Source organism: Sesamum indicum, linkage group LG11 (genome assembly GCF_026168435.1).
Source record: "Sesamum indicum cultivar Baizhima isolate 11 linkage group LG11, ASM2616843v1, whole genome shotgun sequence".
Taxonomy (NCBI): Eukaryota; Viridiplantae; Streptophyta; class Magnoliopsida; order Lamiales; family Pedaliaceae; genus Sesamum; species Sesamum indicum.
This window is the reverse complement of record NC_142667.1, coordinates 12,925,708-12,941,702: the sequence shown is the minus strand read 5'-3', so window position 1 is coordinate 12,941,702 and position 15,995 is coordinate 12,925,708. Positions and strand designations below refer to the sequence as shown.

At 34.3% G+C, this 15,995-nt stretch overlaps 1 protein-coding gene across 1 annotated transcript; it reads right to left on the bottom strand.

The window, feature by feature from the left end:
• Window positions 1–7,233: 7,233 nt before the first annotated feature.
• Window positions 7,234–15,578, bottom strand: LOC105173941 (ankyrin repeat family protein / regulator of chromosome condensation (RCC1) family protein). Its single transcript, XM_011095865.3, has 11 exons — window positions 15,246–15,578; window positions 14,066–14,615; window positions 13,044–13,221; window positions 12,718–12,946; window positions 12,116–12,255; window positions 11,566–11,855; window positions 11,255–11,467; window positions 10,653–11,171; window positions 9,330–9,989; window positions 8,275–8,796; window positions 7,234–7,811 (listed from the first exon to the last, which is right to left on the bottom strand). Exons 2-11 carry the CDS (start codon window positions 14,330–14,332, stop codon window positions 7,584–7,586), a joined length of 3,246 nt encoding a protein of 1,081 aa, XP_011094167.1. The 5' UTR covers window positions 14,333–14,615; window positions 15,246–15,578; the 3' UTR covers window positions 7,234–7,583.
• Between the last annotated feature and the right edge of the window lie 417 nt (window positions 15,579–15,995).

Sequence of the window (15,995 nt, the reverse complement as noted above, 5' to 3'; positions counted from 1 at the left end):
TTCATGTGCAAGAAGTCTTTATGCCACTCAAAATTCAGTATTTGGCATTGCTTTCCTTGCTAAGATAATAATCTTTACCAACAAAGATTCCCTCTCTTTTACACTATATATGCTACGAGTTTAATTAACCAAGAAGCATCATTAATTCCATATATTTACTATTTCATGGGAATATAATTTTATGCTAGACTTGGTTAAGTCTTGTTCACAATTAATTAATTAGCGATTAACATGTAATCTATTACCAATACAATTCAAATATATATATTTCTCTTATAAATATATTTATACCCATATCAAATGATCAGCACATTAGGAAAAATTCTTACTCATATTAAGTTTAGTTAGACCAAATCAATAACAAAATAAATGTGTGATTGATCACTTTTCATAAATTGTATATTAATTACACAATAAATAAACTAATTTAGATCAAAATTTCCTGCAAATTAGGCAGGCATTAAGCGCCTTTTTTGTCTCTGATTTGTCATTTGTGGGGTGTAAAGATTGTCTTTCACTTTTGATAGGGTAGAGGGAGAGATGAGATTTGATTTGAAGAAAGGATATAAATAAATTGGGAGAGTGAGTGGGTGACACACTTTTGACAAAGACGAACATCCTTTTTCCACCGACCAAGACCATCTGCCCCTGCTTTTTTATCTTTTCTCACTCACCACAATATATATGCAATCAAGATCCGTTGCAGGTGACTGTGATGGGAGTAGAGAGAACCCCTCTTTTTCGCACATTCCCATCTCCATACTAATCATGTTTTTCGCCGTTTATGCTAATTATATATGTTCTTCACTTGGACCGTCCGTGTATGAGTTTTTCGTCCCACATCGTTTCCTTTTTTCAGTCTTTTTATAAAGTACAGTATTCTTAATTGATATTTTAAGGATGAATGTGGAGTCACCACGGACGGATCTGTATGTGAATTTTGGAAAAATATGACTATATATGTTTTCTGTGTTGGGTTAATTACATTATGCACTCCCAAATTATGTATTTTGTTTCATTCATACTCCTAAAATATGAAAATTAACAAAAACATCCCTAACAAAATAATTTAGCTGATAAGATTAAATTAAATGTACTTCCCACTTACCCCTATACTTTTTTATTCTATTTTTTAAAATATATATTATTGAAGTATCTCCCCTGAAACTATTTTTTAGTGATTTAAAATTTTACTCACATTTTATTTTAAAAATAATATTTATAATTTATAATTTTTTATAAATTATGGAACGCAGAAAGTAAATATTTAAGCTCAATATATACAAATATATTTTGAAGAGTAAATAAATTATGTTAAAAAGTATATATAAATATGTATCAATACATAATGCATATAATATTACAGAAAAAGTATGTTATTTAACTTATAAATTTTTATTCAATTACATGTCCACGTAATATATATTTATCACACAAAAAATATAGAATATTATATTATAGGTTTGCATATTTTACAATATATATATATATATATATATGTTTAATGTAATATATTAAATTTGTGTTGATAATTCATATTATATTTAGGAGAATAATTGTAATAGAAATACTTTAGGGGTGTCAACAATTAAGGGCATTTTTGTCATAAAAAAATTAGTATGTATCACGAGGAGCTATTTTTTTACGTTTTATAATTTAGAAGTATAAATACACTTTATGCATAATTTAGGAGTGCAAAATATATTTAGCCCTCTTTTTTTACTTGTTTCAAATTCAGACAACTTTAAAAGGATTGTGGGGTTTTTTTTACCAATTCAACTCTCCCTTCACCACTCCCATAGGTATGGGATACAAAGGTTCATAAATTAACTGCTTTTCTTACTATAGGATGCTTACCTAACCAATGCTCTCAGATCCAATTCTACCCAAATTTTTCTCTGGTTTGCCTCAACATTCCCTATTTGTTTGGCTGTTCCTAGTCCCACATTGATCTGACAGAGATTCTGTATTTAAATAATATAATTATAATTTAAAGTGATGATGCATAACATATGTACATTCATGCGACACCAGTGAGTGTGAGCACCGTACACGTATTGACGTGACACTAATGAGTAAAATGAATATGTAATTAAAAAATCGTTCAATTTAATATGTAATTTATCTTACTTAATATGAATAATTTATTGTCATGAGGGTTTATCTTACTTAATCTAAATCATTTTATTTGAATGCACCCTAAAATTTCACAAAAATAATTGCACATTAACCCCAACGAAATAGTAGAAAAGCAATCCAGTCCCGTGTTGATTTGAATTCCAAATAAAAATTAAGCAATATATATTTATACATTCGTTCGTTAATATATCAGTACTTCATTAATATATTAGTATAACAAAGAATAGTTAAAATAAATTATTACTAATTAATATATTCATTCCACGATACATCAGTAGTAGATCAATTAATATATCAATATAACAAAAAAATAATAAAATACATTATAATAAACTCATATAAAGTAAAATAAAAAATCACATATTTATTAGGACTCGAACTCGTGATTTGAAATTTAGTCATAGAACCTCATTCTCTTAATCATTGGATTGAGACATGATACTGATCATATCTACTAAAAAGAATGGCCATGTATACATGATTAGGCATAATTTGGATAGTTTTTTTTAGCGCGGGGAATAGTTTATTTTACTAATTTGAGAGAAAATCAGAAATGCAATATAGTTGCGTAATAACATGAGTTGCGCATTAGTTCTTTTGTTAATTTAAAAGATATTTTTTTTTTTTTACTGTGTTGATCATGCTATGAAATCTTCTGTTATAGGTTTTGTTTAAATTTCAATATATTACTTTCATTTATTTTTTTCTTTTGTACTGCGCTACATCCACATCCAATGACGGCAGATAGCTGCTATGATATAAATAGTTGATGTAATAATTATTACTATAATTTCAATAAAAATTGATATTGAGCAAATCGTGAATGTAGGAGAATTCTCCAAACCACATAAATGGTGTGTCAAATTGTTGTAAGAGGAATAAATCTGTAAAGTTGTGTCGTGGGCAGAACCATTGTCTTGAAAAAGCAAAAATTCCAATAGGCCCGAAGTACAACCATTTCGCTCCCCAAAGTTCCTAACTTGGACCATGTAGCGTATACACACTGAAACTTGGTAAAATTAATGAAATGAGAAGCTGCAAGAGGTTTAAATTATGAAAATTCCAGGAAATGAATTAGGATCATGAAATACCAGTAAACAACAACGCCTATCAGTAGAATGTCCATCTCCTCATCATATATATTGATAGGAAAAGACAATAATAATCCAATAATATTAATAATAATATTGTCTAAAATCTTGGTCCAAAACGATATCTTGTGTTATACCAACACTACATATATATATTCATAAGGGGGCCTCATAAACATAAAATATATATAGGATTAAATATATTTTTAGTCCTCTAACTATAGCTAATTCTCGTTTAATTCTTTATCTTTCTAGAATTCGAAAAAAGTTCTATAATTTTTTAATTTGCTCGATTTTAGGACACATATTGCCGAATTTTATCAAAAGTTGTCGGAAAATATCACCCAATCTAACGTGGCATTTCAAATTGGAGAAAGTGATTTTATTGACTAATTCTATATGATGTGGCAATTACATGACTTAATTAAAAAAAAAGGTTAAATAGCATTATGACATGCATTTTGAGAAAGAAATTGCATAAATATAATTTATAATTTTAAAAAATAATATTTGTATTATATGTATATACATAAATATATATATTACCTAAAAATACATATATATACATATATATATATATATTATCTAAAGGAAGAAAATTCCAACCACCCACCTCTGAGATCGTCGTTGCCCAGCCTCCAAACGACAACGACGTCGTCCAGAATAATCTGGGTGGCATCGCCATCGCCCAGAAAAAGAGGGCGTCGTTCTCCCTAAATTTAGGTGACCGCGGTCGCCCAGAGAAGAAAAGAGGCGCCACACTCACCAAGTCTTGGCGACGGTGACGCTCCTTTCTTCTTTGAGCGCAGTCCTTGTCACTCAAAGGTATCGCCCCCTTAATGTATATTTATATTATTTAATATGTTATAATTATATATATGTAATGTATATATATATATGAGAATGTATATATTATTTATAGATATACACAAAAGAAATGGAAAGAGGGAAAAAAATATGTATTATTTTTTATTTTCTTAAAAATTAAGTAAAAATATTTTATTTTTTTAAAATCTAAAATAATAGAAAATTTATTTTCTAATCAAGTACATATAATGATAAATATTATTTGTATTAAATAATAAAGTAAAAATAATTTAATGTTAAAAAATGTAAAATAATAAAAAGTATTAAAATTTTATTTAAATACATGAAGTAAAAATAATTTTAAAATATGTAAAATAATAAAAAGTATTAAAATTTTATTTTAAATATAAATAATAATGATTTTAGTAAATAATATAATTTAATGCCATGTGGTCACTAATGCCACATCACAATTTATTTTTTAAAATTAAAGTCATGTAATTGCCACGTCATACATAATTAGCCAATAAAATCACTTTCTCCAAATTAAATATCACATCAGATACATGTGGCATTTTTCGATCATATTGGACAAATTCCGTTACGAGACCTTTCTCAAAGTCTAAAAAGATAAATGACTAAAATAAAAATTAACTCTGGTTAGAGAACTAAAAAATGCCTCTAATTATATATATATTCATTCTTATAAGATTTATCTACGTAGTGCGACTTAAATTTTTTAATTTTTATGAGAAAGTTGGGCAAATTAAGAGATGAAGTGTGTATATATGGTTGAAACTGAAAAAAACATGTTTTTTTTTTTTTACCTTTTTACCATGGGAATGAAATGAAGATCTGAGGGGTGTTTGGGTGTTGGAAATTGGGGCGTGAGGAATGAAGCCTGGTCCGAGATCATTATTAGTCCAGCAAGAAAGTGGTGCGGGAGGAAGGGATCTTGGATCAGCCTCCATTCCAAACGCCCCCTAATTCCCTTCATCATCATCATCACTATCATCATCACCACAGCTATAGCTACATCTCTGGATGGTGATTGAGTAATGATGAAATCTATGTATATATATATAAGTAATGAGTGAAGGTGAAGAAAGACATAAAGTGATGGGTGTGGGTAAAGGGGCCATGTTGAAGCACATGATAGACAGCTCATTTTACCCCTAAATTAATGAAAAGCTGCTGCTGCTTCCACTGCCTGGTTTTTGGACTCATCGTCTTGTCTTATTCTTACCTCAGTATGTGTTGTGTGTGTTTGGGCACTGAAAATAAGGAGGGAGATGGGCGTGGGGTGGAGTAGTAGTGTAGTGTTTGGTGCTGGAATTTATTTATTACCAGGAGGATGGGTCATAACAAGAAAAGTAGTGTGACAACGATGAACATATATATATATATATGTGTGTGTGTGTGTGTGAGTGTGTGGAATATGTGAATTAGGTACAGTTAAAGGCGTCTTGTCTGTCTTTGAATACTGCTTCTGCCTGTGGCTGCGGCTGCTTCTCATTGAAGCAATAATATCAGCATCATCACTTCACCCGCGCTTTCTTTCTTCTTTATCACTACTTAATACGTATTAAGATATTTTTGTGTGTATATAATGAATAATTATTATATTTTAAAATATATTATAAATATAAGAATAAAATATATAAATTAATATATTATATCTGAAATAAAGAAATATTATCGACACAAAAGTTTAGTTGTGAATAACATTTTCATATTGAAATAGATAGATAGTATAGATCATATAGATGAGAAGAAAATTGTAAATAGAGGTGGTTGAAAATACATAAGAATATTTTTGGTAATTTAAAAAATTTGTGTTGCGGTGTAAGTAACAGCTATTTGTGAGCGAAAATGAATTTTTTTTTTTATATTTTGGTAATTACAACGGGCTCTTTTCAAGTTTTTCATAATTTATTAATACTCTCTTCTTGTTTAAAAAATTATAAATATTTCTGTTATTTGACAAAATTATGTATCTTTTCATAAAGGTGTGAAATCGTCAATTTTGTCCAGTGTTGTATGTTTTTCTTTTTAAAAGAAAACAAAAGGAAATGAAAAAAGGTGGGTGGAAAAAAAATTAAATTACAAAAAAAATTATCCAATTAATCCATAAAAATTTTTAAAAAATTTAAAAAAATAAGTAAAATGATCATACATATTTCATATGAGCATTTTGATCAAGTCACCACAAAAAATAAATACATCGAAATTAATGAATTGAACTAATTATTAGAAGATAGTTAAAATCAAAATAATATTAATAATTTTTTAAATAACAAAAAAATACATGTAATTATGTCAAACTGTGAAGAAGCCGGTCGTAATTTATGGTTTTCTTATGGGAAGCGGGAAATGAGGTTTTTGGTTTTTGATAGGAATGGAATGTGAAGTCAATTTTTAGTTTAGTTTCGGGTTTCAAGTGAGTGCGTAGTCTTCTCCCTTACTTTTGGTCATCACTGCAAAACTATACTCTCTTTTTCTTTATTCGGCTCAACAATCACATCAACCCTAAAGCTAAGGCCTACAACATGAAAACCCGCTCTAATGTTTAACAAAGGGAGTTTATTAATTTTTTTAAAAATATTCTATACAATTTGGTAGATTTTTCTTTTAAATTTGGGGGGGGGGGGGGGGGGGCTTAGCACATGTGAAGGAATGGGTAAATTACATTTTTTAATTTGAGTTATACCCGTTTTTATATTTTATCATCAAAATATTTTGTGCCAACTTAGCATTTTGATTTTATGAAATTTTACACTTTGCCATATATAATCGTCTTATTGTTGATTTTTCTGCAGGAAAAAATATTACATATTGTATATATGTGAAAAATATCACCTCATATAAATTTTAAATATCACATGTACAGTGCATGTGATATATTTTCAACAAAAAGCTTGATTGAATAATTAAATTATTTCAAACATTCCACTTAACTTCCAACACTTTGAGAACTTATTCCCGCCACAAAAATAAATTATTATAAACACCCCTTTAACCAAACACCTGTTGTCTGCTGCTGAGGCATGTTTGTTTGTATAGATAGAATGAAAATAAATTAATTGAATAATTAAATTATACATAGGTGATAAAATTCTTCTGCTATGTTGTTGATCTATTATACCACTAGAAAAGCAGCAAGCATAGGTAAATGATATTATGTTCATTCACAATCTAAAAAGAAAAAATAAAGATTTTATTGATAGTTCCATGCATGTTATTGGCTAGTATTTTAGGCCTATCTGCTTCCTGCATAATGTCCATAGCCAAGCTGACATATAAATATACATTACAGGCATTCTTCCTACAAGTTCAGCATCGAAAAGAAGGGCACAGAGCCAACCATATCGTGCCGCTGTTGATGCTTCAAGTTAGGCTTGGCCTTCATCGCAATAAGAAAACTGGAGTAGACTACTAGCATAGAAAAGTAAAGACGTCGATCCGCTGTACAGGGTCGATTTACAGAGAATGTTACCTAAGAAGTTAAAAAAAGAACTGCAAGAAGATACTACAACTTCTCCTGTCCTATGACTGGTTCTTCACAATTCTAACGCTGCTGTAAAAGCGCTTTAGGTCCTTGATGGCCTTCTCCTCGATCTGAATTGAACGGATTGATGAGGGAGTATCGGTTTCTGGTTTAAACCAGCGGTTCATGCCAGCAGACTCTGATGGTGATCCCTGACCCGTCGTCGTCACAGAGAATCCAGTAGTCCTAGTTTTTGGGCTGTGAGAAATACCCTGTTGTTGTTTTCCCTGGAAGGAATCACAGCTTGTGCATTATTACTAAATAAGAGTTGGTTAAAAGATGTAGAGCAAAGGAAAATCATGCAGTAAGGAAGTCCATGGTGTCTACATACTCATCATTCATGTTTTCTCCACTATGGAAGGGGGAAGGATCTTTCTTTCTGGTTTTTGCCGTACTAATAGTTACTGTCAGTCCAAAGGATAAAACGTTTTGGTACTTGCTTTTTATCTGAAAACGGGACGAGCTAATATCTATACTATAAACAGAATAGTAGCATCAGTAGCAACTAACAAAAAACAGGGGACATCATAATGTAATTACCATCCAACTTTGTTCGCAATATGAAATCTATATTTAGGGAATAGAAAAGAAAAACCAACATCGCGCAATATCACAAACGGTATGTTCCATGTGCATAAACATAGACATTGACATGGACAGATAAAAGATGGAGAGACAAACGAAGCAAACCTGTTGCAATTGGATGTCCCTGAGAGAAGGACGGGAAAGGGAAGGTGGAGTTCCAGATGATGCCCAAGAAGGCGTGTTTCGATCTCCATCAGACACCTGCCCCTTCCTAGAGGGGACCATAGGTATTGGAGAGGAATGTAAAAACGAACTCAACGGGAGTTTCCCACCAATAGCGCCTTCAGAAAAATCTTCCAATTCTTTTTTTCTTGTAGTCTTAGTACACTTGGTTTTGCTCTGCTCATCCTGTATATCACGAAGTGAGGTCAACCCCCGAGAAATGTTAGCACCACCCCAAGCAGGACCCTCACTTTTGGCCACCACCAGAGGTGGAGCAGTGGTTTTTGGAACATCGTCAAGGGCACCACTAAGAAACATAGAGAGCCCGCCTTTCCTATTCTTTTTCTTGGATGTTGTAGGTGTAGCAATCTTATTTTGGGGAATGTCCGCAATTGCTTTCTTGTTGTACGGAGAAACTATGGTCTCTTGGATAGCCATAGAACTTTCAAACTCCGGAGCCTTCCCCTGTAGATCAATAACAATATGACAACAAATAGTATCAATGATTTATATCTACCATGATACAAGAAGAATGACTTAGTACCGGAGAATTGATTCAATATATTCTGTTACCAAGCAAAGAGCTTGATAGAAGTACTATCTAGGCAGAGCTAGAATCATTGTGTTTGCACAAAACAATATATAGCTAAAGCTAAACCGCAGCATGTTATCCCATCTAAAAGGCTGTTAAAGCATCCTATACAAGTGAATTAGCAATTAAAAACAAGAATAGAAACCTAGATGATTGCAACTAATAACACCATATCAAAACCTCATAAAAAATTCTCACTTATAAACAGCGCATTGCAACAAACATTTCTTAACACAGAGCTTTTATCCAATTCCGTAATTCAAGCTGTGTATCTGACACCAAGGAAAAGTCAGCTAAAAAAACTATATCAGCCATTAGTATTTAGTACCACATAAGATGAGACATTGTTAACTTCTAAGCTTTCTGCTATCCAAGTTAAATAGGAAACGATGTTTTTTCTACCAACCTTATTGGTGTCTTCAGTAACTTCAGCATCCACGAAACCCTTCATAATGTCTGGTTCATCTCCAATTGCAAAATCACTACACTCCTCTTTGTTTTCTGCATCCTTCTGTTTGCTCTTTCTTCTTTGCTTTCTAGATAACGCTTTCTTACTCCATTTCTCATCCACAGAAGCAGATGATTTGGTCTGCACAGTTTCAATTGGTGCACCAAGCTCAGCAAGTGAACTTTCCAATACTGACCTCTTCTGAAGTTTTGCAATCTGCTGGTCATCGAGAAGATGGCCCTTAGATTGTTTTTCCTCAAGTAGCTCAATCTGCTGTAACTTTTTCCTCAAAGCCCTTATTTTTTTGTCGGCGCCTTCCATTGCAGCATCACCAGATTGCAGAAAGCCATCTAATCTCTGAACTCCCTCTTTTCTGGAAGTTGGCGTCTTTGTTCCATCATCACGCATTCTAAGTAATTCAGTATCACCATCCTCTTCCTCGCTATTGATAATGGCTGGAAAGGTAGCAGTGGGTGTAGGAAGCCTACGGTAACTCCATGGTTCTGATGACTTCAAGTCTAACAGTTTCTCAAGATCTACCAAAATATCCAATGAAGTGCCAGCAAAAGCATGGGCTGACACTGTAAGAACGTAATCTAGGTTACGGATTGCAATCTCCTGCAGCATGTGTTGGGAATCTTTAGTATAGGACTAATAAACCTGGATTAAGGAACAAAGTACCAAGAAAATAAAACAGACACACCAATCATATGAAATAAATGTAATTCAGTCAACCATATATAGTTCCCTTGCATCGACAAAGAACGCCGTCGACTTTTTAATTGCAAACACAAGCAATTTTTGCAATCTAGAGATGCTGCATGCATTTATCATTACACATCCAGTTAGCAAACAGCATAGCCAAAAAGGTGACAAGCAAACACCAGTGTTTCACTTGTAATAAAATTGGAACAGTCAGCAACAGGATCTTCACTAGACGACGCAATACCATAATGGATATGGAAAATGCAAGATAATGCACTTAACAGTATCAATTATGACACAAGGACTAAATTATGGTATGACTCTGACTGCAGCATGAGCAATCTTTTACTTCAGTAGCAACCAAGATGGCAAAAGCAGAAAAAACAGCACATCAATAAGTGCTTCCTTGAGGTAGAAAGGATAAGGAATTAAAGTACTAGAGTTGAACACAATGCACTGTAGAACATACAAAGCAAAATCTCTAACAGAAGTTTCAAAATCTATTTTATTGCCTCATTGTGTAGCCACTATGATAAGATCAAGCAAGCAACAACATGATGGGGCTGCCAAACATACCTGGCAATGTTTCTTGAGATCATCTGCTCCTAGTGCATCTGCAATTTCCAGCAGTTGTATGACATTTCGTGGCTCCACCAAATGCTCTGCAGCTGTTTTCTCGCAAAGACTCTTTAAGCTTGGTACAGTTCTTTTCCCAGAGAAGTTTCTACCACCCGGCAGTGAGGGGTTGCCTATTTCATCGTTCTGCATATTATGGACATCCTCAGACTCAACGTCATCAAACATGAAACCTTCACGCAATTCATCTAATTCATCCTGGGCCTTGAGGTTCTGACTATTCTCAGCAATACTAGGAAGATAGCATGGATGATAGAGTGAACTGACAATCAGAAGATGTGTCTCTCCAACTGATACTGAAGTTGCCTTCTTCACCCCATGCAACCTAATCGGAGTAGGTGGATCATCTTTTCCCTTCTTACCATCCCACATATAAATATCACCAGTTGCAGTAACTGCAGCAGTCCAGTACTTCCCAGCAGAAATGCTTACTATACTTCCTCCACATAGCGAATATAACTACAGGAAAATATAGTATGTGACTTGATCATGGAGAAGATCCAACAAAATCATATGAAGAATTTCACAAAATAAAGCAAAACCTGATGGCATCGAAGATCAGGATCTGAAGATGCCCAGTAAAACAATGCACCATCATCTGTAAGAGCTATGCTATGTGTCATTCCAGCAGCTATAGAAATCACATTAAGGCGTTCTTTGCGGTGGAACTTCAGCACAGTATTTCCCACTTTTCTTATATTTCTAGCAATCACCACACGCCTAGGAGTAACAAGTCGATGACCCCAAGTGAACACCTGCCAACATCACAGATTATGGACACCTCATCGAAACCCATCTGCTATAAATATGTACATTACCAAATTCCAATGAAACATTGAAGATTCTTCCATACCTCTCCATCAGATCCTAAAACAATAGTGTGACACTTTGCTGCAGAAACTGCAGTAAAAGATTTTCCCTTCAAGTATTCCACCACCCTAGGAGTGTAATTTGAAGCTGAGTTAGAGGTTCCATAACCAAGCTGGCCCTCTTTATTGCAACCCCATGTATAAACTTCTCCAGCCTCCGAAACTACTGCAGTGTGTTTGTTCGCTGCAGCAACAACTACTATTCTAGCCTTCAAGGAACTAACTCTACGAGGGGTGGGTTGCGTGTCAACAGAAGTATAGCCAAGTTGCCCCTCTGCAGCACATCATTGAAAGAATGTGTTCAGTTAAAACCATGAAAGGAGACAATAATAATTGCTAAACATCATTATGCTGTTTAGATACTTCATGGTGCTTATACTTTCAAGATAACCATCATGCGAAACTAACTATAGGAATTTTCATCACAAATTTTTGTAGTCAATTTACTCCAATTGAAATGGAAAACATGACTATTTTTTTGCACCCCCAGAGGCTATAGTAGAAATCCAAACCAATGCATTTCATATTATTTACCTCTATTAGAACCCCATGTAAATACTTCTCCACTCTCTGTTGCAACAACAGTGTGATGCTTAGCTGCAGCAATAGCCTTAACACGACGTGCACCTAAACCTGAAGTCACTTGACGAGGAGTGATGACTGCAGCTTGACCACTACAACGTGACAAAAGGTTAATTCATACAACTTCCATGAAAACAAGCGCTACTCCAAAAGAAGAAGATAGGCATTTGCAATGTCCTAGATTCATATAATGTACTTCATCAAACAGATGAAATGGTAAATGATCTAACCGTGCATCTTTATCTGTAACAGAGGTGCAATTGAACAAGAGGAATAAATAGAACATGAATTATAGAACAATGCGTCCTCTATAGAACAGCCAATACTAATAGAAATACAATAGTTACACAGGTGCTACATACCCCGACATTCTTAATGACAGATTTTGTTGATTAGATAACAGCCAAAGCACAATCATTGATAAAGCGAAGAATCATTGATGTAATCTTACGGCAACTCCAAAAAAGGATGTAAACAGCAACCAGGTAAAATTTTAACATAGTTTTTTCATCTTCATTTGTCATGGGTGGAAAATGTGAAATCTGACTCACTACCTGTGTATATCAAAGTCAGGATGCCCAAGACGGCCGCCCCTCCCGAATCCCCAGGTGTAGACTTCTCCACGTGCACTAACTGCGACACTATGGAACTTTGCAGCAGAAATCAATTTGATGAAAGAACCATGAAGTGAATCAACTTTGCATGGTAACTTCTGGATGTGTGCATTTCCAGTACCAAGTTGATAATTAACACCACTGCCCCAACTAAAGACCTCAGTAGATACTGGACAAAAGAAAGATAAGAAAGAAACAATATATATCATCCTTAATGATGCCCAAAACAAACCAAGAACTTCACATTTCATAACATAAGAACATACTTGAATTGTTGTCCTTCCCGACAGTCTGCAGTACAGGACCAGATAGGAGATCGACCGGTGTTCGGGATTTTGAGTCCTCCAATGTTAATGAGGCATCAAACTGGAGAAGGACACAAGCAACAGCCAGATGTCCAAAATGCAGAGCTCTATGAAGGCTACTCCATCCTGATTCCCCATCCTGAAAAAGGGTGAACTGATTTTCAAAACAGTGACAAACCATTTCTGCATTAACAGACCTGGAGAAAAATTTCAAATATCACTAAAGCTTAAGATCTGTATCACCTCCTACACTACCAAGATGGGCATGTTTCACATGGAAAAGTCCCTCCCATATATATTTAATTGGTAACTGCTGGCAAGGGTACTGTACATAATTTATTCCGGTTATGTAAATAAAACTTATATAGTTTTAGATATTTCTTTTATCTCTTTAAATAACATATATATATATATATATATATTGAGAAAAAAAATGAATTAAGTAATAGAAGTATTGGAAATAAAAACAAGCATATAAAATTAGAGAAGAAGAAACATGTAATTGGATGGAGAAACAAAAAAATAATGTGAGAGAATTGAAATAAAGTGAATTGGAGAGATTTAACAAAAGCTAGTTAGAGATATTTCGGCAGACCAAAGACGTACACTTGATGTTCTCCAGTTATATAAGAGTACAGATGATCCATTAAAGCATAATCTATGACAAGTCAATTCAACATTTGCCTCTTAACATAAAAGAAAACAATACACCACTTCCTTTATTGTTTGGTGATGCCCTCCACTTTAGGAAAAGCCAATCTCCAATCTATATGGACACAACTCACATATCCTCATTCTATGGTTCTAATTGAGATGATAAAAACAAAAACAAGGATCAATTACATTACCTAAAGGATAAAGAAACAAGACCTGTTGGGACTGAGGTCATGAACAAGAACTCCTTATCGGTCATCAAAGTAACAACTCGGTAATTAAGTATTGAACAGATTAGATGATCAAAAAGATCAGAGGGCAGAGTGTACCCTAGCATTAGGGTCCGCACCAGCATCAAGGAGCCTTCTTACAATAGGTGCGTGGTTCCTCCAAGTTGCAATATGCAGGGGTGTGAGGCCAAACGGAGTCCTTGCATTAATATTTCCTCCCTTCTTTTTGAGGAACGACAAAGCTAAGTCAACATCACCAACAGACCCCTCCTCAACAGCCAACCACAGATCCTTACTCTGAGGTGTGCATCTGCGAGGAGTTTGTATCGTCTGCTTCTGGCATGGAGGCAAAACTAAATCCTCCATTTAATATATTAATAAAACAGGGTGTTACTCAGATCTGCTGCTAATATAACTCGATCCTCAGAGTAAATAATTATTTACAAACTAGTGTAAATAGGGATCCTTCTGGGTCTTGATGGAAAACTAATTCAGATCAGAACATTGACGAAGAGCTATAATGAATAAAGCTTGTGAATCAAACAGCACCATTCTCCATTTTCACCACAAACATAAACAAGGCAAATTGGTTTCAAGAGCCACCAAACAGCACCATGGTCTTCCAAATATCTTGAAGAACAAGTAGGCTCTGCAAATTAAGCTTTAAGTCAGCAAGTGCAGCTTTGTCCAATAAGCAACAGTCTGCCATCCAAAAATCAGAAGAGAAGTTTCTTTCCCCCCTCTCTCTCATGGTTTTTTCACAAGGGTAATACCTCACAAGATTTAACAGTGTATGCATTTACTCATTTACAGTCTCGGGGGTTCATGAGGTAAGCAACAAATATAGTGTGCCTCAGTATGTCAAGAAAGAACTTACTCAAAAAGGAAACACCAAATTTAATTGATTAAATACAATTATAATACATGAAAAAAAGAGAACAGAGGAAGGGGGTTGGCGTTGGATGCTATCCAATTGAATCTTCAGTATCAAATCAGTCCTCAAAATTCAGAGAAGGGAAAACAAAAGGAAAAGATCTCAATTGTTAACCAACCTAAGTTGAATTGAATCCCATCGAATTTTGACATTGAAGTAACAGAATCAGACGGTCTCTCTCTCCAACCCCAACCTCAACCCACCTCACCTCACCAGAAAATGGTTGCTCAACGTTTGACACAGAAAAATAAAACAAAAAGATTGAATCTTGTACAACCCAAAGAGAAACAAACAAACAAACATAGATACAGAAAAAACCCCTTCAATTGAATGCAAAAGATTCACCTGGGATTTATCACCGGAGCTCCATCAATTGAGAATAATCAATGGCTAAGCTCAAGATGAAAAAGGGGTTGCAAATTCAGCACCGGTTGTCTCTCTGTACGTCTCTCTCTCTATACATATATATAAGCTATACACATATGTGTGTGATTTGTTGGGTATAGTTCACAATTACAGAAAGAGAGAAATGAAGAAGAGAAGAGAGAATATACCCCAAGAAAACCCAAAGATGCAGGAAGCAAATTATGGGAGTTGAAGGGACAACTTCAAGGAGCTCGAGGGCATCTTCGCAAACTCCTCTCACTTCGTCGGACGAAAATGCCCTCAGATTTTTGTAGGAATTGGACGCGCGACGGAGGTGGGTCGGAGGGACCGACTCCGACTTGTCTGCGGCCACGACGTCTCGGACTTGCCTCCCTGTCGGTCCCACGGCTGACACGTGGTAAGCTCCCATATCGCCAAGTGGGATTTCTTGCATTATTTATGTTTCTTTTAACTTTAACTAATTAGTTGGATTTTTCTCCGCTTCAACGTTTTTAGTTGGTCTCGACGGATCGAATATCATGTGTTGGATATTCCACTGCAATTTAGTACTTCTTTTTGTGACCGCACGATTGCTCTCTAATTCTTGGACCAACCATCCCATATTAACATAAATAAATTGTCAAAAAAAAAAAGAAAAATAGTCGAATTACAATAACAATATTTTTTATTTCTATAAATTTTTAAAAAAATTAGAATTCATTTAAATTA

Coding starts and splice junctions, on each gene's coding strand:
- LOC105173941 (XM_011095865.3), bottom strand. CDS start 14,332: ATGGAGGATTTAGTTTTGCCTCCATGCCAGAAGCAGACGATACAAACT. Junction 11,856..12,115: donor TACATGGGGTTCTAATAGAG/GTAAATAATATG, acceptor GATGTGCTGCAG/AGGGGCAACTTGGCTATACT. Junction 11,468..11,565: donor TTTTAGGATCTGATGGAGAG/GTATGGAAGAAT, acceptor TGATGTTGGCAG/GTGTTCACTTGGGGTCATCG.